Raw genomic sequence first — 24632 nt, 5'->3', positions numbered from 1 at the left:
AATCGAGAAAGTAACTGGCCCCACCACATGGGTGTCTCCGATTGTTGTGGTGCCCAAACCACACTCACCTGGTGTTGTTCGACTGTGTGTAGACATGCGGTGCCAATCAAGCCATAACAAGAGAACGGCATGCGTCTCCAACATTAGAAGATCTCGTCACTAGCCTGACTGGTGCATCAGTCTTCTCAAAACTCGACCTGAACGATGGCTATCACCAACTGGTGCTACATGAAGAATCAAGGTATATCACAACATTCACAACACCTGTCGGATTATACCGCTAAAAGCGCCTGAACTTTGGAGTCAATGCCGCAGCAGAATTATTCCAAAACACCATTAGACAGGTTATCGCAGGCATCCCAGGAGTCATCAACATCAGTGACGACATTCTTATATACGGCAAAACTGAAAATGAACACAATGACTGCCTGAAGATGGTACTGCAACGCCTTGACAGCTGTGGACTGACGCTCAACCCTAAGAAATGTTGCTTCTCCCAGTCCGAATTGACATTCTTCGGACACATCTTTTCATCAACAGGCATCAGGCCCGACCCTACAAAGGTCCAGGCCGTGGTGGAAATGTCATCACCAAACAACCCATCAGAAGTGAGGAGCCTCCTGGGCATGATAACGTATTGTGGCAGATTCATAACCAACCTCGCAAACTTGACAGCACCTCTTCGCAAACTCACAAGAAAAGATGTGGAATGGAAATGGACAGATGCCCACCAAACAGCTCTCAACAAGCTGAAGGAAGCCCTCACAGGTAGCCGTGCTCTGGCCTATTTTGACAGCAAGAAGACAACTCATCTCACTGTTGATGCGGGCCCAGAAGGTCTAGGAGCCATACTGGCACAAGAGGATGGTGGCGATATTCAAATCGTGGCCTATATAAGCCGCGCCCTCACCAGTGCAGAGCGCAACTATTCCCACATTGAAAAGGAGACTCTAGCTCTCGTGTGGGGAATTGAGCACTTCAATATCTACTTGTATGGGACCCATTTCGTGCTCCACACTGACCACAAACCTTTGGTCAGCATCCTGGCCAACCCTGCTGCTCGGCCCTCTGCTCGAATAGAGCGCTTGTGTCTTAGAATCCAACTCTATAGCTTCTCTGTACAGCATTAGAAAGGCACAGACAACCCATCGGACTACATGTCACGTCATCCTCTCAAGTCCACGCATAATGGGTACAGAACGCACAAGGTGCCTGATGAATACCTCCTGTTCCTCTCCCAGATGACAGTGCCGAAAGCGCTGACGACACAGGAAGTAATTGAAGCAGCCGATAGTGACACAACGTACTGTCAACTGAGAGAAGCCATCCAAGCAGAAGGTACCAAGAAACATGCCTTGTGGAGTGAATCTGCGCTAAAAACATACAAGAACGTTGAGTCAGAACTCGCATTGTCACCGGATGGTCTCATCCTTAGGTGCAGAAAACTAGTACTACCAGCCAGCCTACAACAACGTGCAGTGGAGATTGCCCACAGGGGACACATGGACATTGTAAAAACCAAGCAACTGCTACGCACCTGCGTTTGGTTCCCCCACATGGACAAATTAGTCGAGCAGACTGTACGAGACTGCATCCCATGCCAGTCCTCGACGCCAAGCTCTCGCGTGATCCTGTGGAACAAACTCCCCTTCCGAAAGGACCTTGGGAAAACCTAAGCATTGATTTTGCTGGACCATTCCCCAACGGCAAGTACCTACTTATACTTCTTGATGACTATTCCCGCTTCCCCATGGTAGAAGTTGTGCCTTCAATAAATGCGAACTCAACAACTGATGTGCTGCGCCGAATATTTGCACAAATTGGTGTCCCTCACCAAGTCAAGAGTGATAATGGACCACCCTTCACGTCAACTGACTTCAGACTGTTTGCTGAGTATTATGGATTCAAACACCACAGAATTACACCACTTTGGCCTGAGGCAAATGGCGAAGCAGAACGCTTCGTGAGAACCTTGACTAAAGCAATCAAAGCACTAAATGTCAAGGGCGTCCGCAGAACTTTTTCCAGGGGGGTGCATCAGCAGAGTGTGGGGGAGGGGAGGGGGGCATACAGCATAGGTAGCTTTTGTTTCATTGCCGTGACATGACCGGCAAGATTAGTCCATAGCAGTATGTAACGTGCAAAGTTGGCTGGTAATCCTGAATGATGTTTCACGCGGATATGCGGGACTGGAGTGTGCTAATCAAGCTGTGTAGCTTACTGCTACTGCATAGAAAATTATTATCCAAAATTCCAAGGGGGGGGGGCAGCTTCCCCCCCTTGCACCCCCCTCCGGACGCCCATGCTAAATGTCCAAGGAAGAGATTGGGTCAAAGGCATAGATGATTTCCTGATGTGCTACAGAGCAACTCCGCACGCAACAACACGAAAGTCTCCATATGAGCTTCTGTTTGGTAGGCAGATGCAGACAGCCCTACCACGACCTGCACCAGAGCCTGAAGCCCATGACGACAAGGAAGTGCGCCAAGACGACCTCACTGCAAAACTTAAATCAAAAGCATATGCAGACAAAAGGCGCCGCACCAAGCCACATATACTTAAGCAAGGAGATTCAGCACTAAGCAAGCAGGTCAGGCGGAACATGCTTTCACCGCACTTTGACCCTGACCCATACATTGTGACTCAGGTGCATGGTTCCAAAGTCACTGCAGTCAGAAAGGGGAAGGAAATAACACGCAACGCAAGCTTCTTCAAGAAGGTCCACTGTGGACAAAAACCTCCCGAATCAGATGGTGAAGAGGATTTCTTGCTCCCATGGAATGCAGCTTTGTTGCCTCCAGAGGACACCATATCTCAAACAGGCAACAGTGAAAAGCAAGGAGACCAAGCACGACCAGGGAACACTGCATCACAAGATGGCAGTAACAGACAAGAACCACTACCACGGCATCCCATCAGAGCATCGAGAGGCATCAAGCCGTTGCGTTACAGACTTTGAGAGAAACAGCAGTGTCTTTTTTCTTGTTTTCCCCAAAACACTCCTCCATGTTATCGCAATTTTTTTTCATGTGTTCTGAGTCTGTCTTTAAGACAGGGGGGAATGTAGTGTAGCCGAGCTAAGACGGCCAAAAATCCAATGGCTAGCCAAGCCAAGGACGAAAAGGAAAAATAAAGACAGAGTTGTTTTGAAGCTTATGGCGGCGTCCACGGCCTTTCTCGTCTCCTAACATCTAAGACACAACAGCAACTATAAAGCATCAAGTGTCTTAACATCAATTCTGTAACGGCACGCTTGATACAACACTGAGGTATTATAATTACATTGAACGAACAAACATCAGTGCAAGTTGCCCTTTGGAAGCTATCTTAACTCTACAAAAAAACAATAGAAAGAACTGAAAGTTGAAAGAATTTAAACAAAACGGGGTTTGAGGTCACGTTGGCTCAGTAAGTCCTTTCTGGTGCATATTTGTAGTAGTGTGCGCACTGTACATGATGCTGAAATGCAAACAAGGCGACAAGACGAACAGTCAGAGAACCGCAGGTCGAATACAGGCTGGCACTGCCTCTCTGGAAAAAGAAGAAAAGGGCACAAACTAAATTGGCAGAATAAAGCAACAGACTTAAGTCACTTGAAGCACTTAGATCTTGCTAATTTGCCTACAAATCTACAACACCAATTTGGCTCAACCTGCAATTGTGTTAAAGGCCTTACGAAAACAAAAATAAATTAATACATACTGAAACTCACGCTTATTTCTTTCCTATTGGTGGTTCTGAATAAAGCACCACAGCACCGTTAACAGTTTCAGTGGTCAAAAATGAATGCATTGCCATGCATGAGTACCGGCAAAACTTATCTTTATATTCAACGTACAAAACTAAGGGTGTCCGGCGTTAGGCAAGGTGGAAGCGGCTGATTCAGTGCCAGACGAAAAATAAAAGCCACTAATACCACGTTCGCCTGTGATTGGTGCGCACGGTAAACTGAGCGCGCCGTGCAACTGCGGGCGCCGAGCAGTTGGGTCAGAAAACGGAACTTCATTCCCGCGCTCTGCTGACTCGTTCACCGAGTGATCGTCGCTGCGACAGTCGTCAGTTGCATCGAAACAGCTAACGAGCTCATGACGAACATCTTCAGCTGTTCTTCAACGCTTTTGACTGTCGCCTACTTCACTAAATGCGCAACTCACCCGCTGCATTTTTCGACCGCGAACTCCGTACAAAGCAAAGAGCCAAGGCAGGAAAAGGAGCAAACCACGGAATATTCTGCGAGTGACCACTAACCGGACAATAATTGATGTTATAATATATAAATCCACAAAAGACTTACCGTTCTTTTTCTAACGCAGTATTCTCGTAGTCTTCAACTGAGCGCCACGAAGAGCTCAAACATCGCGCACAACTTTCCGCGGGAAATTCATAGAGTTAATATACTGCCTCTAGAGGAAAAGCTCCTCATAGGGCCCATGCATTAACGAACGTTGCCAGGCCCTGAGACGCTCGCTATATTTGACGGTAGTAATCAGTTTTAATCTACCAACCTAAGCCAGCTACGCGCTGTTCAGGGAACGTCAGCTGCGTTTGGATGCATGAAGCGTGTGTTAGTGTAGCGTTGTCTGTGCAGCTGGTCCGATTGATAACAACTAACATTTCCACCTGTTTGTGCGTGGTTTTTACGAGGCACGCCTTATCAATAATACATAACGAATAAAGTTTCTCCGTTCGCTGGCACAAGGGTCACTCGACAGATTCGCAGCTCGAAGCAACGTGCGTGGTCGCGCGGTGCTTCGACTTGACTTTACTTCAACTTGCAATGACGAGACACCTGTATCAACGTTCTTTTTCAGCGCATTGCTGCCGTACTTCAGCGCAGAGTGCCATAAGCAGAACAATGTCGATTGCAGCATGCAGCGGCGAATGTGAGTGAGACGTCACCCGAAAGCTTCAATTAAAACTAAAGATACACGGCACACGGAATTTATGGCCGTTAAAAAGACTAAAAAAACTTCGGTTGCGCCTATAGTTACGTAACTTTCAGTGCTTGTCTTATCTCTTCTTTGCCGTCCGTCCTGGTTTGCATTGAAGGTTTCAGCTTGAAAGAAAAAAGGGCTGTCACATGAAGGCGAGTGGTACGTGGCAACAGAAAACGCACACAGCGGGACACTATGACAACTACGAGATACACGACATAAACGAAGTTTTAGGGACTTTAACACGACGCGGAAACCGGCGCAATCGGCCGCGAGCGCACTCTCGAGTGTTGGTACGGTCAGTACGGTCGAGTGCTGGTAGCCTGCAAACGTTCCTTTCTGCGCAGAGTAAATTGCATAAATAGCCGTCGTATTCTTTCGTAAAAGTATTCAAAATAAACATAAAACAATATCCGCGCGTTTTTAATTGTGCAAATGCTTCTTTAGGATTGATATGTGGTGGCGAGAATAACAACGTTCCAAGATGTCAGCTCTCTTGTGGTTAGCGGTCTCGCGGGCTAGTCTGCCGCGGCTCTAGAGGAAAAGCTGGGCCGCGAGACCTATAACCACAAGAACGCTGACATCTTGGAACGTTGTCATTCTTGCCATCACATATCAATCCTAAAGAAGCATCTGCACAATTAAAAACTTGCGGATATTGTTTTGTGTTTATTTTGAATACTTCTACGAAAGAATACGGCGGCTATTTATGCAATTTACTGCGCGCGGAAAGGAGCGTTTGCAGGCTGGTTAACTAGATGGCACCACCATATCAACACTCGCGAGTACGCGAGTGTGTGCTTGCGGCCGATTGCGCCGGTTTGCGCGTCGTGTTAAAGCCCCTGAAACTTCGTTCGCGACGTGTATCTCGTAGTTGTCATAGTGTCCCGTTGTGCGCGTTTTCTGTCGCCGCATACCACTCGACTTCATGTGACAGCCCTTTTTTCTTTCGAGGTGGAAACTTCAGTGTATCAGTGCAAACCAGGACGGACGGCAAAGAAGAGATGAGACAAGACCTGAAAGTTACGTACGAACTAGTCGCAACCGACTTTTTTAAATACTTTTTAACGGCGATAAAGCTTCGTGGGCCGTGTAACTTTAGTTTCGATTGAAGCTTTCGGGAGATGTCTCACTCACATTCGCCGCTGCATGCAGCAATAGACATTTTTCTGCTTTACGGCTCTCTGCGCTGAAGTACGGCAGCAATGAGCTGAAAAAGAACGTGGATACAGGTGTCTCGCCATTGCAAGTCGAATCAGCGCGCGACCACGGCCTACGGACTTTGCTTCGAAGTTCGAGCTGCGAATCTGTCGAGAGACCTTTGTGCCAGCGAACGGAGACACTTTGGTAGGGAGTGCCTAGTAAAACCCATGCACAAACAGGTGGAAATTTTAACTGTTATCAACCGGACCAGCTGCACAGACAACCGTACACTAACACACGGCTTCACGCATCAAAACACAGCTGATGCAGCGTTGCCAGATTGTAAAGTGGGCACGACACCAGACACTTGCTAAAATTTCCCCAGATTTCACCAGAAATTAAAATTGTTACGAAATTCATAAAAACGACCCAAAATCAACATTTCTAGCAAATAAACAAACATTCGCTAAAGTTTTTTTTTTACATTGCAACTAGGGCCAGTGTGTTTATTCGGAAGAAATGTTTATGCCCCTCGCCAGACGGAGTTCCGTCGAACCTCTGGACTACAAAATCAACATTCGTGAAGAACTCATTTTATTTTTCACAAAGTCATGATGAGGAGCCTTTAAGGTCAAGTGTCGGAAAAAAATTTTTAGAAAGCAATAAGCACTAGAAATTATTCGTCTACATTAAAAACACCTTTTTAGGCACACGTGAGCATCACAAAGCAAATTCTTTTTTGTTAATTTTTCTTAATTAGGAATTTCATTAAAAATGGGATTTACGCGAACACACCTGAGATTCCACTAAAAAAACAAGTTTTTTCTAGAGAAATAAGAGAAGTTTCGACCTGTGCAATGAACCAAAACAAATGAAATCTGATGAACAATAACTAGTGGCACCTTCGTATGACAGGCAGGCATAATAAATCTTGTTGCACGATTTTGCTTATCGAGGTTCATTGCACACCCACTCATGTGATAAGGAAGTGTGCCAACTTTTAATGAAAAATCTTCTTTAGCAAAAAGTTATGATTGTTCGCGTATGGAAAAATACGAGAGATATAGGTTCTCAGAAAATCAAAAAAAAAAAAAAAGGATTGGACACAGGTGCAGCGCTTACACAAGGGGATCAGGAGCGCTAAAATTCTCGATATTTATAGCCGGTACCATCCTGGACTTTGTACTCTTGTGTGCCTTTGCTTGACCGCGAACCCGCCATTTCTTTTTTCCAGACTGCCTTGCGGCATGAGCGCCGTGACGGGATATTTTCACGATGCAGTGCCGATCACTTGCGCGGCAAGCACTTGCAGTGTAGAAGCCAGGCTCGATGCCAACTTGCTTTAAATATCAAATTTATTTTGTTGTCATTAATGCAATGACACACAGCATTATACAAAGCAAATTTGATGACTGACAGGATCACACTAATGTCCTTGAGCGTAAACACACGTGCGACGTTCGGCATGCACTTGGCGAGAAAGGTTATAACAGCTGGCGCCGTCTACTGAAGCCTCTTATAACTAGACATGCGTTGCAGAAAGAAGCTTTTGTTCACCGTGCACTCTAACTATGCCCTAGCGGTAGCGCAGCAACACAGGTATTAACAGTGGGTATTAAATGAGGAGTACAGTCAATAGACAAATGCTAATATCAGCCATATCCTGCAAGCCTTAGAATCAGGCGGTCACACGCGCTACCTTGTGCTTATAAGTTTGGACGAGCAGCGATGGTGGGCGGAGGTTCGGTAGAGTGATTTTCCCCAGATTTCACCAGATGTTGACTGGTGTAGAAGTTTGCCGACCTGGCCACCAAAAGCTCCAGAATTTCACCAAATTTCCAAAATCTGGTGGCGAGTTTCACCAGATGGCAACGCTGAGCTGATGTTCTCTGAACAGCGCGTAGCTGGCTTATGTTGGTAGATTAAAACTGATTACTACCGTCAAATATAGCGAGCGTCTCAGGGTCTGGCAACGCTGGCAACGATCGTTTTGTTCCATCATGGCGGAACCCATGCGGTTATGGGTTTCAATGCATGGGTAGGGTGGCTAGAACACGACATAGAGGAGGTCGTGGGCTAGCCTAGAATGGGGAGGTGTGAAAAGCGGCCGCGAAAACCGGTCCCCAAATCGCGCCGATGCCGCAAGGGGCGCTGTACGCAGAGGCGCGGGGAGTCGAGCAGACGACATGCCGCGTAGCGCCGCTCATGTACGGCAAACCTGTCTCGCGCTATTAGCTTGCAACAGTTTGCTGCGTTAATCGTCTTTTTCCTTTTCTCTTTCAGCGGGTGCAGTAAAAAAGGGCACACTGTAACATCTTCCTCTCCTAGTAAAAAACAGCGCAAAAACTACGAAGACGAGACAGATGAAACAGGACTAGCGCTGTCTCGTCCTTGTAGTTTTCGCGCTGTTTTTTACTATGAATGTGTACCAACAAGCTCAAGTTCGTACGTTTCTCATGTTCCTCTCCTTTTTTACTGATTTTCGTGAAGGAATGCACGCGAGAAAGAATAAATAGGAGTGACATGCGGTGCGCACCAACCAGCAAATGTCGATTGGTGTTACTTCCTCGAAAGAAAAAAAAATCGTTACACACAATACGGATAATTAAATAAAAACACATATGAAGCCAAGCGTAACTAGAAAGTAAGATTAAAAAGTAAACATCGAGTAAATGAAAATGATAAATGAGCAAGTGGTCATACTGTCAGATGGAATTTATGAAAGAGATAACCCTCGCGGTAGTAAATCTCTAGAAGTGAAGTAATGCAAAGGATCGATCTAGACAAAATGGATTTGGAACAAAGAAAAGGGAAAGAAAAATAAACCATCGCGGTAATCTTTTCGTCATGTTTATATAACCGAATACAGCATAACAGACATCCCTCTGAATATCAAAACAGTAACTTATTGTTAATCATATCTTCTGAAGTGGAGCTACGAGGTACCTTTTTTTCTAATTGTAATATCAGCGAGAGAATAAAAGGAAGTGGTCCGTTGTTTCAATTCATTGCAAAATTTGCACAACGGCCGGGGACGCCATGAGACCAGCATTATATAAATAAAAATTCACTCGTGGAATTTGACCGCGTAATCTGCTGTAAGAAACTTCTAATTGTCACGATGCACACCGCTGTTTATTCCAGCAATACCTTACATGTACGAAGTTTTTAAATCTATCCAGTGATAATTTGCGAGTGTCGCTTTGTAAACAAGCATTTTTATACCTTAAAGCTGTCGCATAAGGCGTATCTGGTAAATTAGGAATCAGAGCTCCACATAGAGATACTGAGGCTCATGAATCCACCATTTCATTTAGGTACAATCCGCGGTGGCCCAGTACCCTCAGCAACCAATTTTTTTGTAAGTTTGCAGGTATTAGATAACGAAACATGCTCAGAAGTGTTGAATTCGCTGCCGTATATAGGAAGTGCTGAACATACCGAAAGATAATCTTTAACTATAACTGCTGTTGATTCATTTGACGAGAGCTTGCTAAAACAACAGCCAGTATTTCTGTAATTAATATAGGTGTATATATAGGATGATAAGAGGAAGACAGAAAAAAAAAGCGCTAATTTCTGCAACCCAATAGGGAGCACGGCTAAGCGCCTTAGGTGTATGATTGGGAAGTCGAATTGAAAAAGACCACTGAAAAGAGCGAGAGATGATGCCTAACCCAACGTTACTAGACTAGGTTAGCAACCTAGTCTAGTGACGTTGTCCTAACCTTACCTTCTACCGATGCATAAGTCGCGGTTTTTTTATTGACATAGAAGTTGTATTGCTAATTGTCATGTGAGCAAGGTAATTGTGTACTGGTAATTTAAATACAGAAACGGCATTTGTTTAGCATTAGGAGAAAAAAAATATCACGACATTGTGTGCGAAGGATCGAACTGAGCTTACTTGAAGAGCCAATATGTTATATTTTTACATTGAGTAGTTCTAGCAGCGCTAATGCGAATATAATCTGAGGGGTGTTCACTCACGACCAATTGTACTTCAAAGAATAATCTAGGTTTTTAAATGAAAACATATAATGATTGTCTCTGATGCGAACTGTATATCTTTAAAAATGCACGTTTTAACTGTTGGTGTCTCTGATCTAATTACAGACCGTAGCAGCCAGGAACGAAGCACCAGCGTTCAGTTCTCTTCGTTTTATAGGGCATTTTCACCACAGCTCACTAATGCATGACTCGTGTACAATAAAGAACGCGTAAATGGTGAAAAGAAAAAAAAAACACGCCGCGTTCCCTTTTAATAGCCTTCCAACGGGCAATCTGCGACAGCGGCGGTTGTACCCGCGCTACCCGCGCCCCCAGCAGCAGCGCCCCTGGCGGCATCGGCGCGCAGAGGGACCCTCTCTTGCAAGGGAAACGCGCGGCGCTCAGCACACCTCCCCATTCTGGCCACCTTAGCATGGGCCCTATGGGGAGCTTTTCCTCTAAAGTCAGTATATTAACTCTATGGTCTGCCGTCTCCGCTCTCCGCCGCGGCCTCTCGGGGATGCTTGCGGCGGTGGCGCTGCGGGCAATCGGAGTTCCTTGAGCACACGCCCCTCCCGCGACTCTCGCTTACGGGCGGGCTGGCGGAGCCGTTCACAACCGCGCTCTCGCGTTTGCTTACCTTTTCACGTCGAAAGTCTGCGGTGTTTGCTTTTATTACAAAACGTGACATTGAGTACAAATAAGTAAGGAATACCTTAGCGCCAGTTAAAGTTGCAGAAGAGCACGAAGTCTGGCGTCACACAAGTCCCCCAGTGATGACCACCATCCCTCAGTGCATCCGTCCTGCTTATCATTTCACGAGACAGAATTGAGAGCATCAGAAGTTTTAATTTTTATTGGTTCCTTGACATGGGTTTCGTAAGAGTCATTTAAATGCATCTTCTCATAGCAGCTTCATTCTTTGCTGCTTTACTTCTCTTTCGCTGTTCAGTGATTTCGTGAAGAAGCGGAATATAAGTAAAATGTAGAACTTCATGAGGCTTTTTGTGATGAAATTTTAATGTTCTTCACATCCCAGAATAGGCAAATCTGTATTTTTTTTTTCAAGATAGCGCTGAAATCCACGACGCTTTTTTCATGCAGCTTACTCACGCTGAAATAATAATGGTACATTCGCCTGGTCGTTTGAGAGCGCTCTGACTGTGTTTGAAACTTGAAACTGTTGAATTCAACAGGTTTAAACCTTTTCAACGAGAACAAGCAGGTATGCAAGTCATCTTTCTCCTTCCTGATCATGTTTTGACCCGATAATGTTAGTAGCAATGGTTATTTGCTATTTTACACACTTTTTTCAGCGCCTGCCGAGCGCTCGAAAACGACCAATCGAATGTACCATAAGTGGTGAAACTATTTCCAAGTTTTGCAATAGCTGCTTTGAGAGGTCCGGAGGGTTATGTCAGGCCTCCGTTTTCAAAGTGCGCTGTGAATAGGGAGGCCTGATCACGGCAGTGTCTCCTTCCACCGGGTGGAAGGAGACGTTAGGTGGGCAAAGCGTTCGATTCACCCATATAGCCGCTTAAAACCGGCTTGACTTGGCTTGAAGTGTATAAGTAGGTGGCGGCAGAGTAGCGTTCAGGCCCGTTTGTGTGGCTTGCGTGGCGAGTGTTGGCAGAGGAGGCACACTACTGTACTGGTGTTGATATTGAGCGTGAACGAGGAGGCACTGACTAGAGCTCTGCACGGGCCGATTTTTCCGGCCCGGGCCCGGCCCGGCCCGAAAACGCCATGTTCCGGCCCGCCCGAGCCCGGCCCGGTGTTCTTAAATGTGGCCCGTACCCGGCCCGGGCCCGGAAGGTTTGGGCCCGGCCCGGCCCGGCCCGTTTCAGCTAGTTATGCCTTGAGCATAAAGGAGACACTGTCCAACCTTCGGTGATTGTGAAGATACCTGCCGCACACCAGATATTATCTAGAGCTTGTTCAAGGAACTTTTTTCAGTGTCACGACTTTCACTGGTACTGTGCATACTTTCTGTTAATTACGCCTGTAACACTCTTGCGAAATAATTGCAGGGCAATATAAAATATAAATGGAGTCATAGCTGGCTGTTTCATGTACGCACGCAGTGCTAACCACGCAATCTTATTTTTGCATTTCAAAGAACGACTACAAAATACCTCCATGAAGTGGGAAAAATAAACATGGCAGTCATTTTTAGGTTGAGTCTACATCAACAGCATACGAGCTAGGGCTGTTGAGTAATAGTAGCAAGTCTCCTGCAAACTTCATCTATTGCACAATGCAATGAAAAAAAAAAAAAAAACGTGCTCTAGCTGCTTCTGGGAGGAATACACCAGGCTGGGCAGCGTTACATAAATTAAAGCTGTCGTGTTTACTCCTCGGCAGACAACTGCGCCCAACGTGTTCAAAACAAGAACGTTCTTTGTCCCACCCTTCTTCCCCAAGTCACCGCTACCGCAGTGCCATAGATCTGTCAAAGCGAGGCACACCCGTTAGCGAGCGAGCCACCGTCCTCGCTGTTCCCTGAAGGTGGCTGTCTCGTCGTCTTCGTGTGACCGCCTTCGATCTTTGAAAATGTTACGCCTTAAAGCAAGACTGGACTAAGGGCTTCCAAAACAACTGTCTATTAGAGCGCCGAAGTGAACACATCTTATATACACTAATCTAGGCACTTTACCGTTTCCTTACACGGTACCCAGGAACGTATTTCGCTCACTATAATGGAGGAAACTTATATTAGGCGTTTCTTGAAATTATATGTAGCATACCGATGGAGCAAAATTGTAGACGTCTTGTACTGTGCAATTTCTGTGCACGCCAATGTACTCCAGGTGGTTTAAATTACCCGGAGACCTCAACGACGGCGTCTCATATAGCCTAGGTCACTTCGGAGAGTTAAACCCCACAAAACAACAAAAACAAAGCCAAACAACATACACACGCAATTATACAGATACGTATGAGACCCGGGCCTAATACGGGCCTGGCTCAGGCCCGAGCCCGACCCGAGCCCGAAGATCCCGGGCCCGAGCCCGGCCCGGGCCCGATCCAACAATCCCTTACCCGGCCCGGCCCGGCCCGCGGGCCGGGTCGGGCCCGGGCTTTCGGGCCGGCCCGGGCCCGTGCAGTGCTCTAGCACTGACTGTGTGCATTAACGAGAACTGTGTTTGTTGTAGAAGTCGTAGCAAGTCGTTGCCGCTTTTGTTGCGATGTCCTCCGGTTCAGTGGACCACTGCCAAATCTATAAGCAATGATAACGAGCTGTACGAGCATGAGATAAAGGCCATGTGTTACGTGATTTGTGAAATGTGTGTGTTTGACGCACAGCTTGTACTGTGGCGTACGTGTATGTGTGGTAAGTGCGTGCTCTGCGTGGCCCGTTTGTGTGGCTTGCGTGGTGGGTGCTGGCAGGGGAGGCACGGCACTACGCACTACTGTACTGGTGTTGATATTGAGCGTGAACTGTGCGCATTAACGAGAACCGCATCTGACCGTAGGGACGTGATCGCGTTGTGTACGTTATAGAAGTCGAAGCAAGTCGTTGCCGCTTTCGTTCCTGCGATGACCCCCTCTTCAGTGGACCATTGCCAAATCTATAAGATATGATAACGAGCTGTACGAGCATGAGATAAAGGCCATGAGTTACGTGATTTGTGAATGTCTGTCTGACGCACAGCTTGTACTATGGCGGACGTGTATGTGTGGTAAGTGCGTGCCTTGCGTGGATCGATCACTTACAGTTGGAACGTCATTTGGGCGAAGTGTACTTGAACCATCACTTTTGTTTAACGGTGCGGCTAGGGTTACGTCCAGACAACTGTAGCCGTCGCTATCGTTACGCCCAGACGTAACTATAGCCACCGCTAGCGTTACGTCCACGGGGTCCACGGTGCAATTCTTCCTCCGTGGTTACGCGTAATGCGCAGACTAAAACAACTCCTTGCTGTTTGCAATCTACTGTCCCTGAGAATATTTGACGTAAGTTAGGGGTGGTCACCTTGTGGTCGCTGTGAAAGGTTAGACGTTTACACCTAGCCACTGTAACTGTAACGTTCAGCACGGCCGCTCGCTGAATTAAGCGGCCATAAATTCAGTATCACTGTCGTATCACCGATTTACCAGCATCACTTGTGTATTGAGACGTGCGTGGTTTGTTTTGCCGGACTGTTGTATCAGCAGCTCTGTTGTCGAGACAGACCAGCTGACGCACTTTAGGAAGACGTTAATTTCGGCCTCCGCCGGAGCCACGCTGCCTTCAGCCATCGTCTCGGGTGCTGCCTTTTCCTTAGCTTCGTTGAGGCGGTCAACCTCAGTTTGGGGCAATCACGGTTAGTGAAATAACTGCAGGTCTCCATCGAACTTGATGTAAGTACGGTTTGCGTGCCCGTGTTGATGTATCACACGTCCACTAGGGTTACGTCCATACAATAACAATCGGTACAGCTGCCCCGCGTGTGTACACATAAATGTCGTCTTTAGAAAGCCTCCTTCCGTCCATTTATGTTGGTGCAGCCTACTTGGCCTACTCGCAACACATTGTTGCGAGATTGGGCTCACCGTCGCGGCGTTAGCAGTGTAGTATGGATGGGCGGTCGGCGGCACATATCCAATTAAGTGTTGCACATATCCAAGAAAGCGCGTTTGACTACAGCCCAATGGTGGTATATACGCCCTCCATTGCCACATTAATGCACGAAGCCGTCCTAAGGTTCCTATTACGTGTGTGAGAAGCGCAATCCGCCAATCAACGGGGTACTGGCCTTCGGCGACAGTCGTGTTTTCCACTGTGCTCGATGTTTTTTTTTTCTTGCTTTATTTGTACGGGCTTAGGTTGTCTTCTGCCCATACTACAATATAAATGGTGTTGTGCGACTGCACCAATATACTTCTTGCTGTAGCGGCTGTAGTGTTGTTGTATTTTGTTATATTAATCCTAGGTGGCGTCACTTACCCTAACACACTAACAGACGGCGCCACTAAGGGGTTACAGGTGTATATATATCGTGTCAATAAACATGGCCGGGCAGTTAGTCGCCGGCCCAGCCGAACGTCGCGTCGTCCTATCGTTACTCTCGACATGGTGTCAGAAGTGGGATCTGCATCATAGTAAAAGTGCCTCTGGGCGGAGCAGAACAAGGACAGCGAGCTACCTGCGGCGACCGGCGGAAGCCATGGTGGCCATGGTCGCCGGGCCCAACTTGCAACCGCCACCCCATTTCGACTTCGAGAACCCAGCGGCTTGGCAGAGGTGGCGTCAACAGTTCGACGACTACAGTTTTGCGACGGGTCTTCATGCGGCGGACGATGAAGTTCGCGTCAGAACGCTGCTATACTGCATGGGCACCAGGTCACGGGACATTTTGTGTTCATTGCAAGTACGGGACGAAGACTATTCAAAGTACAGCGTCATCGTTGGTAAGCTGGACGGATACTTACACCCCGCCAACGAGCTCTACGAGAGCGCACGGTTCCACCGACGTGTTCAACAGGCAGGCGAGACAGCTGACGCGTTCTTCACGGCACTGGGAAATATGGTGAAACGATGCAATTACTCTGCACGGGACATAGAGGCGCGACTGGTCCGCGACCGTTTTATCGTTGGCCTTCGTGACACGAAGTTATCAGATAAGCTCTGCCGCAATCCAAAGCTTACGTTAGATGAAGCGCGTATTTGTGTCCGTCAGGCGGAAGACGCAGAGAAGGAAAGGGCAAATCTTTCAGCATGTTCGCCAGCGGTGATAACGCATCATGAATCGATAAACGTGGACGCGGCAAAAGTCATGCAGAACCGCCCACAGCAGCGAGAGACGCGCAACGCAGCTGCCCCATGGATGCATGCTTCTTCGCCTTGTGGATTTTGTGGCCGGTCCTTACATTTGCGCTCAGAATGTCCCGCACGCCGAGCAACCTGCAACAAATGTGGAAAAAAGGGCCATTTCGCAGTGGTTTGCCGGGCTAGCAAGCAACTTTTCGTTGTGGAATTGGATGCTGTCGGTTCGAACAGCGAAGAGCGGGCCAAGTTCGTGCATATAAAAGTGGACGGAACGCCTCTACGCTTCAAAGTTGACAGCGGCGCCGAGGTCACAGTCGTCCCCAGTACATTTTCTGGAATTCCGCCATATCTTGAGCCGCCGGAAGGTGAACTTTCAGGACCGGCGGGACAACCGCTGGACGTGCTGGGAACGTTTACCGCCACTCTGCAATGGAAGAACAAGTCGGCAACGCAACGACTTTACGTGCTTCGGTCACAGGTCATGCCACTTCTGGGATTTCCTGCTATCCAAGAGCTGGGTGTGGTCAAGTTCGTGGATCCGGTGGTCGAGACGCAAGGCAACCAGGCGGCATCAGACAAGCTGTTCTGTGGTTTGGGCGAGCTGCAAGAAGCGTACACTATACGCCTAAAACCAGATGCTGTCCCCTATTCGCTGCTGGTCCCAAGACGTGTGCCCATCCCTCTACACGGTGTCGTGAAGGCGGAGCTTGACAGGCTTGAAGCGGAGGGCGTGATCAGACGCGTTAGAAAGCCTACTCCGTGGTGCGCCGGTATGGTCGTCGTACCGAAGGCATCCGGTTCATATCGCATCTGCGTCGACCTCACCAAGTTAAACCAGGTAGTGTTGCGTGAGCGCCATATCTTGCCCACCGTAGACCAAGTTTTGGGACTACTGGGTAATGCTAAGGTGTTCTCGAAGCTTGACGCTACATCAAGTTTTCATCAAGTAAAACTGGCAGAAGATTCTGAAGAATTAACAACATTCATAACGCCGTTTGGACGGTATTGCTACCGTCGACTGCCATTCGGGATAACGTCCGCCCCCGAGTACTTTCAGCGCCAAATGAGTTACATTCTCGAGGTTCAAGAAGGCGTCGTAAACATGATCGACGACATTTTGGTTATTGACCGCGACCGTGCAGAACACGACAGCCGGCTCCAATCAGTGCTGGCTCGACTGAGAAACGCCGGGCTGACCCTGAACAAGTCGAAATGTCAATTCGGCGTCACAAGCGTCAAGTTCCTCGGCGTAGTTATCTGCGGCAGCGGTATTTCGCCGGACCCAGACAAGCTTGCTGCTGTCAAGAGCATGGAACCTCCAGTCGACGTCGGTGGCGTCCGCAGACTATTGGGCATGGTAAACCACGTGGGACGGTTCTTACCCCATCTGTCAGAGGTGACGGCACCCATTCGAGGACTGCTCAACAAAAGAAGTGACTGGGCGTGGGGACTGGCCCAGCAGGTCGCCTTCCAAAAGTTGAAAGACATGATGTCGTCCAACATCTGCATGGCTAACTACCACCCACTGTACCCGACCATCGTATCCGCTGATTCCAGTTCGTTTGGCTTAGGTGCCGTTTTGCTACAAGACCAACCGAGCGGAGAGCGCAGAGCCGTGGCCTACGCATCACGCTCCCTCACACCAACAGAACAAAGGTACAGTCAAACGGAAAAGGAGGCCTTGGCAGCTGCATGGGCTGTCAAGCGGTTTGACGAGTATGTCCGGGGCTTACACTTCACCATCGAGACCGATCACTTGCCGCTCACGTCCTTGCTTGGTTCCATGGATGTCGATGCTTTACCACCAAGGATCCAAAGGATTCGACTGAAACTCATGAGGTACCAGTACACGGTATTGTACGTTCCAGGGAAGCTGCTGGCAGCGGCTGATACCCTCTCAAGAGCCCCCGTCACATCAGCGTCTCCAGCAGAAGGAAACCAAGTAGAGTTGTACGTCAGTGAGGTCGTCGGCAACATCGTGGAAGGCGCACCAGTTAGCCTTAAAGCAGTTCGTCAGCACCATTTGATGGATGGCGAGTGTGTTACCCTCGTGAAGTACTGCAGGCAAGGTTGGCCTCAGAAAAACAAAGTGCCATCAAACCTCTCGAAGTATTGGAGGTACCAAGGGGAGCTTACAGTGTGCAATGGGTTGCTCCTTAAAGGAGGACGTCTGTTGATTCCGGAGGCTCTGCAGAAGGATGTCTTGGATTCACTTCACGAGGGTCATCAGGGGGTAAACCGATGCAAGGCACGTGCGCGGGATGCTGTTTGGTGGCCTCATATAGGCAAACATATCGTGTCTATGGTGGAATCATGTGAACGTTGTGCAACTACCAGGGTCCAGCGTGCCGAGCCTCTTCTGCCAACACCTTCAATGTAGTACCCATGGCAACAAGTGGGTGCAGATTTGTTCCACTTGGAGGGACAAAATTTTCTGCTGCTCGTGGACTACTATTCACGCTATCCTGAGGTTATCACGCTACGCAACACTTCTAGCCAAGCGGTGATATCGGCTATCAAGAGTGTCATGGCTCGATTCGGCATACCGGAAGTGCTTCGAAGTGATAATGGCCCCCAGTTCTCGTCACACGAGTTCTCAAGTTTTGCCCAGAGCTATGGGTTTAGACACATCACTAGCAGTCCTGGTTATCCTCAATCGAATGGTGCGGTGGAACGGGCTGTTAAGACTGTGAAGGATCTTTTCCGCAAGAGCAACGACCGGTTCCTGGCATTGCTGGCGTATCGTGACACGCCAGGGGTCACAGCTAGGGTACAGCCCGTCCCAACTTCTCATGGGGCGACGGTTACGGACACGCATTCCCAGGTACCCGGCCAAGCTGTCACCGGACCTACCACGACCAGACGTCGTCTTCCAAAAGGACGCCGCGGCTAAGGAAAGGCAAACTCGGGACTTCAACCGTCGGCACGGGGCGAGAGTGCTCCGGGACCTCTCTTCAGGAGAAGAAGTGTGGGTAACTGATGCGAAGTGCCGGGCCCAAGTTCTTAGCCGGGGCCAGCGTCCCCGATCCTACATCGTGGAAACTCCCAGCGGAGTTATACAACGAAACCGACGGTATCTCGTGCCTTATTCCCCAGATCTCAGTGCGTGTGCGTCATCCCCAGTCTCCCTTCCGAGCTCGAGCCCAAACCAGGAGCTCAGACTCAGCCAAGAGGAACCATCACATGGCCAGCACGATACGAGTACCGGCGCAGACCCTGACAGCATACCCCACAAGGTTACCAGATCCGGAAGGCGTGTGGTCCCACCCAACAGACTGAATTTGTAGATCTTGGGAAGAGAGATGTAGTGTTGTTGTATTTTGTTATATTAATCCTAGGTGGCGTCACTTACCCTAACACACTAACAGACGGCGCCACTAAGGGGTTACAGGTAAGGTCCCTATATTAGAGGGACTTTAGTTACAGGTGTATATATATATTGTCAATAAACATGGCCGGGCAGTTAGTCGCCGGCCCAGCCGAACGTCGCGTCGTGCTATCGTTACTCTCGACAGCGGCTACAAAAAAAAAAGCCTGTATTTCTGTGTAATTATAGTTGAAGTGGAACTCTGTGCACTCTGCTTTTCTGCTTGCATGAATCCGTGTACCTCTCTAGAAGTGCGTGACTTGAGGTCTTTTTTACTGCTAACCGGCCTTTGCAGACTATAGTTCATGCTTGGTATCACAAGAATTTCTAAATCGCCAACACTTCACGAGATTGCGAACAGTCATTTACGAAAAGTCCTTAAAACACAGTTCTCTCCCGACTGATTGGAAAATGGCATCGGTTGCTCCTATACATAAATCTGGCCCGCGCAACGTTATTTATTTAATTTATTTATTTATTTATTTATTTATTTATTTATTTGAACATACTGCTAGCCTCACATTTGAGGCTGTTGCAGGAAAGGGGGTAAAATACATAATCAAAAGAAGCAATTTAGGGTAGGCGCATACATATTTTGAATTAAACTGGACAGTACATATGCTCTCCGCCGTTATTGCACAATGCTACAAAATGAAAACAATAATAAACGGAATGTTACAAGGTAATACACATATTCAAAAGAACACCGTTCAAGTAGGGGCGCACATCAGTCGAATTGAACTGTCGGTACATAAATTGCACTAATTTACAAACGCTACAAGAATGAGAAAAACAGCGATGAACAGCATGTTACAAGCTTAGCGCACGAAAAAAGCATTAAAAAGAAACTATATATAAATTAGACATTTTATTGCATAGAGACAAGGCTCGGCAAATGCTGACGAAATCATGAACAGCACAAAATAAAATGAAGGCAAGAAAAAAAGACATACTGAGAAGGGAAACAGATTGTCATTGCACAACGCAGCGAGCCTGCATGCCGATAATAATTAAGAAGCATTATTTGAAATCTTAGCAATAAAAGCTTCGAGTGTTGTGCACTCGACAGCATCGTTAGGCAAACTATTCCAATCTCGGATTGCTTGCGGAAAAAAAGAGTACCTGAAAATGTCGTTGTGAAATCTGTATTCAGCTAAGTGCTTGGTGTGTTTAGTTCGGGAACTGGTTGTATTTGAGGGAAGTAAATAGTTGCTCACATTGATCTTCATGCTGCCATTGAGAAGAAGGAAAAGCAACTTAAGACGAAGTAGTCTGGCTCGATTTTGTATAGTGGGGAGTTCGGCTTGCATTAATAGTTCTGTAGGGGAGTCACGACGGCGATACCTATTAAAGATAAACCTAAGTGCTTTTCTTTGGACGCTCTCCAATTTTGCTATGTACTGCTTACGAAAGGGAAACCAACATATTATTGCATATTCAAGTATAGATCGAATGAGTGTGACGTATGCTAGGCGTTTAGTATCTACGGATGCGCACCTAAGCGAGCGTTTTAACGAGTACAGAACTGCCAGTGCTTTGTTAACAACATAAGTTACCTGCTTGTCCCATTTAAGATCTGATGAAATTATGAGGCCTAGATATTTGTACTCTTTCACTTTCTTTAACATCTGTCCTTCTAAATAATATGGGAAGTTCATGGGCGCTTTTTTATTCGTTACTGTCATGCAAACCGTTTTTTCTGCGTTAGTCACCATCTGCCACGTTTGACACCATTGTGTTATATGTTCAAGGGCTCTGTTTAGGATTACCTGATCTTCACGGCAGGTTATTTCCTTATAGATAATACAGTCATCTGCAAACATTCTTACCGTTGCGTTACAGTTGATGTGCAAATCATTGATAAAAAGAAGAAAAAGCATAGGAGCTAAAACGGCACCTTGTGGGACGCCAGATAGCACACCGCCGTAATTGGAAGAGTGGTCTTTGTAGCAGACATATTGACGCCGTCCACTAAATAGCTTTTTATCCACTTGGTGATGCTGTTATCGCCGAGGTAGTGGGTAAGTTTCTGAAGTAATTTAGGATGGGAAACCCGATCAAATGCTTTGGATAGGTCTAAAAATATTATATCAGCTTGGCCACATTTGTCCATTGTAAGCGCTAAGTCGTGGATTGTCTCAATCAGTTGGGTAGTCGTGGATAATCCTTTCCGGAAGCCATGCTGTTTAGGGACAATTAAGTTGTTTTTTTCTACAAATGATACAATGTGCTTCAGGATTAGATGTTCAAGGATTTTGCCGGCCGTACAAGTAAGCGAGATGGGTCGGTAATTTGATGTGTTGGTAAGGTCGCCAGATTTATGGATAGGAATAACCTTCGCAGTTTTCCATTTATCTGGGATTTCTCCTGTTTTCAATGATTTTACATATATATTCAGCAAGAACTTTGACATCCATTCTGCGTAGCGTTTCAAAAATGCATTTGGTATGTTGTCGGGGCCACAGGATTTTTTAGGGTCAATTTCAAGTAATAGGCAAAAAATGCCTGATTCAGTTAGGATTAAGTCATCTAGTTTTGCTCTGATACCCGGAAGAGAACTGAGGTCGGGTTTTTTACCGTCGTCTCGTGTAAATACTGAAACAAAGTAATCATTGAACTCTGTAGCCTTTGCAATAGCTTCGGCCGGTGATGGATTACTAGTCTAACGTGGCTTCGAATTTAGGTATCGCCAAAACTTGGAAGGAGATTCTTTGATAAATCTACTTAAGGTGACATTAATGTATTCATCCTTTGCCATCTTTACAGCTGATTTTAGTGCACGAGAGTGTTAGGATATTTTAACAGTGTAGCCTGGTATCGATAGTTTATTTCTCAATTTCCTTAATCTGGCAAGCTTTCACTTTAGTTGTATTATTTTTCTTGTTATCCAAGGGTTTGTCTTACGGACTGGTTTGATCTTTGTGGGAACATATTTTGATAAGCAGTGCTGAATGATTCTTTCAAAGGTTGTCCATAATCCATCTACTGAAACTGTATCATCATTCGAGAACGAGCTAAAGGTGGAATAAGAGTGATCTAGGTAATCAAGTACGCTGACGTCATCGGCATTCGCCCAGTCGAAAATTTGTGTACTCCCTCTTTGGGTAGGCGGGGGTGCGCCCAACAACAAGGACGATTTAGTCGCTCTGTGGTCAGATATGCCGTCGACAACTTCCCATGAAACACTGTCTTCTGCTATAGTGTCGCTCACAAACGTCAAATCAAGTACATTCCTGCTTTTTGCAGTAACACGTGTAGGCTCCCGTATAAGCTGTCTAAGGCTAAAGTTAAAAGCTAGATCAAGCAGCTCATCTGCGTGGTTGGTATCGGCAGTACTATCAGAGGAGTCCCACGTTATACCAGGAAAGTTGAAATCCCCCGTAAGGATTATCTTTGCAGTCTGTGAAAAAATAGCTTCCATATAATTCGCTAGCACATGTAACATATCATGAGAAGCATCAGGAGGGCGGTACATGGTGCCTAAATAAATGAAGGAATTAGCTATCGCGATTTTACACCAAAGTACTTCAGCATCAGCAACTTCCGGCATAGGTGTCACGTAAATATTGTCTTTTATCAAAATTGCTACGCCACCACCGCGCGAGCACCTATCTTTACGCATGACAGTATAACCGGGAGGGAATATATTGCTACTTGAAATATCAGGAGAAAGCCATGTTTCGGTAATTGTTACGATGTCGGGTTGATGTTCAAGAATGAATGCTTCAAGTTCTGTATTTTTATTCACAACACTTCTAGCGTTTATGTTCACTATCACCAAGCCGAAGGGCGTTTCATTTGTAGTCAGTTTTTTGCCTTTCGGACGAAAGGTTTCTTTCCCGTGACTACTCTGGCTTGTTTGTGTTCGTCCCAGACGTACACTTGGCCATTGATCTTAATCTTGTCGTACACAAGTGTAACTTTTTCACCCTTATCTCGGTCGCTCTTGCTGCTCTCCCAAAGTTTCTTTCGGATGTTACGCACACGGAGTGAAAAATCGTCGCCAACAGACACATTGGAATTCTTAAGCTTGTAGCAGTTTTTCATTATTTTCGCCTTGTCCTCAAAACATTGTAACTTGAGGATAACAGGTCGCGTTTTGTTTTCAGTTTTAGTGCCTAGGCGATGCATTCTCTCAACTCCTGAGATCGTGACACCGAGAGTACCTTTAATAAGTTTTTTCGGATATTTTTAAATCTAGGTCATTAGCTCTCTCGTCTTCTCCTTCCGGAATGCCATAAATAATTAAATTTGATCTCCTGCTTCTATTTTCGAGGTCATCCACCTTTAGTTGAAGACTAGTAATGGTATCTACAAATGTCGCTATTTTTTCCTCAACCCCAGCGATTCTGCCCTCAAGGTTTGCCAGAGTATCTAGTTTCACATGAATGGCTTCCAGAGATTCATTTATGGCCTTGTTGTCATTTTTTAAGGCACTCATGTCAGTAGCCAACTTGCGAATTTCGGTCAAGACTTCCTGGTTGCTAGGGCCGGGGTTAATTTCTACATCACCAGCAAGCATCAATAAGTACTTCAACGATACTATACAGGAAGGAAGGAAGAAACAAGCGGAAAGACAGGGAGGTTAGCCAGTTCTTAGACCGGCTGGCTACCCTGTGCTGGGGGAAGGGGTAAGGGGGATAAAAGATGATAGAAGAGAGATGTTAGAAAAAAGGAGAGCCAGAAAAGGAAAAAGAAAAAGAGATGGGAAAAAAAAGGAAACGAGAATATGTCACTTCTTAGAGTCTGTCTCTAAGACCAGTTGTCCGCAAGAAGCGCAATAATGCTTTTAAAGCCTTCTGTGCTGACGATGGACTCGGCCAGGGTCCCAAAACCCTTTGCTCCGACAAAGGGCGATTATCAAGTTTATCTAGCGCATTGGAAAGTTCTTGTCTTGGCGCACTGAAACGGGGACACTCACACAGAAGATGGGAGATCGTTTCTTCACAGCTGCAGTAATTGCATGTGGAGTTGTTGGCCATTCCAATCAGACAGGAGTAGGCATTCGTGAAGGCCACGCCAAGCCACAGGCGGCACAGAAGCGTCTCCTCAGCTCGCGATATTCCTGACGGAAGACGGAGCTGGAGATTGGGATCCAAGCTGTGTAGACGAGCGTTGGTGAATTCAGCCGAGTTCCACTGGGCAAGTGTGAGTTCACGTGCCAGCGAACGAAGTCTTGTAGCTGCGTCGGTTCTGGAGAACGGTATATCTGCGTAGTGGTCACTGTCATGTGCAGATCGGGCGGCCTCATCCGCACGGTCGTTACCGTATATACCACAATGACCCGGTATCCACTGATACGCTATGTTGTGTTGTTTCTCGACTGCATGGTGGTGGAGAAGCCTTATAGCAGCGACTAACTGCTCATTAGGTCCATAACGAAATGGCGACATAAGACATTGAAAAGCTGCCTTGGAGTCAGAGAAGATGGACCAAGCTTGCGAAG

The 24632-nt window shown here is 46.9% G+C and overlaps 1 protein-coding gene across 1 annotated transcript; it reads left to right on the top strand.

Annotated features, from left to right (window-relative positions):
• Window positions 1–434: 434 nt before the first annotated feature.
• On the top strand, window positions 435–19098 carry LOC119395593 (uncharacterized). The gene is made up of 4 exons (XM_037662573.2): window positions 435–1063; window positions 15178–17883; window positions 18644–18791; window positions 18943–19098. Exons 1-4 carry the CDS (start codon window positions 435–437, stop codon window positions 19096–19098), a joined length of 3639 nt encoding a protein of 1212 aa, XP_037518501.2.
• The last annotated feature ends 5534 nt before the right edge of the window (window positions 19099–24632 follow it).

The sequence above is a fragment of the Rhipicephalus sanguineus genome, chromosome 6, assembly GCF_013339695.2.
Source record: "Rhipicephalus sanguineus isolate Rsan-2018 chromosome 6, BIME_Rsan_1.4, whole genome shotgun sequence".
In the NCBI taxonomy this organism is placed as follows: domain Eukaryota; kingdom Metazoa; phylum Arthropoda; class Arachnida; order Ixodida; family Ixodidae; genus Rhipicephalus; species Rhipicephalus sanguineus.
This window is presented reverse-complemented; position numbering and strand designations above follow the sequence as displayed.

Coding starts and splice junctions, on each gene's coding strand:
- LOC119395593 (XM_037662573.2), top strand. CDS start 435: ATGGTACTGCAACGCCTTGACAGCTGTGGACTGACGCTCAACCCTAAG. Junction 1,064..15,177: donor CTGGCCAACCCTGCTGCTCG/GCCCTCTGCTCG, acceptor TGGGCGGAGCAG/AACAAGGACAGCGAGCTACC. Junction 18,792..18,942: donor CTTCAGGAGAAGAAGTGTGG/GTAACTGATGCG, acceptor CGTCATCCCCAG/TCTCCCTTCCGAGCTCGAGC.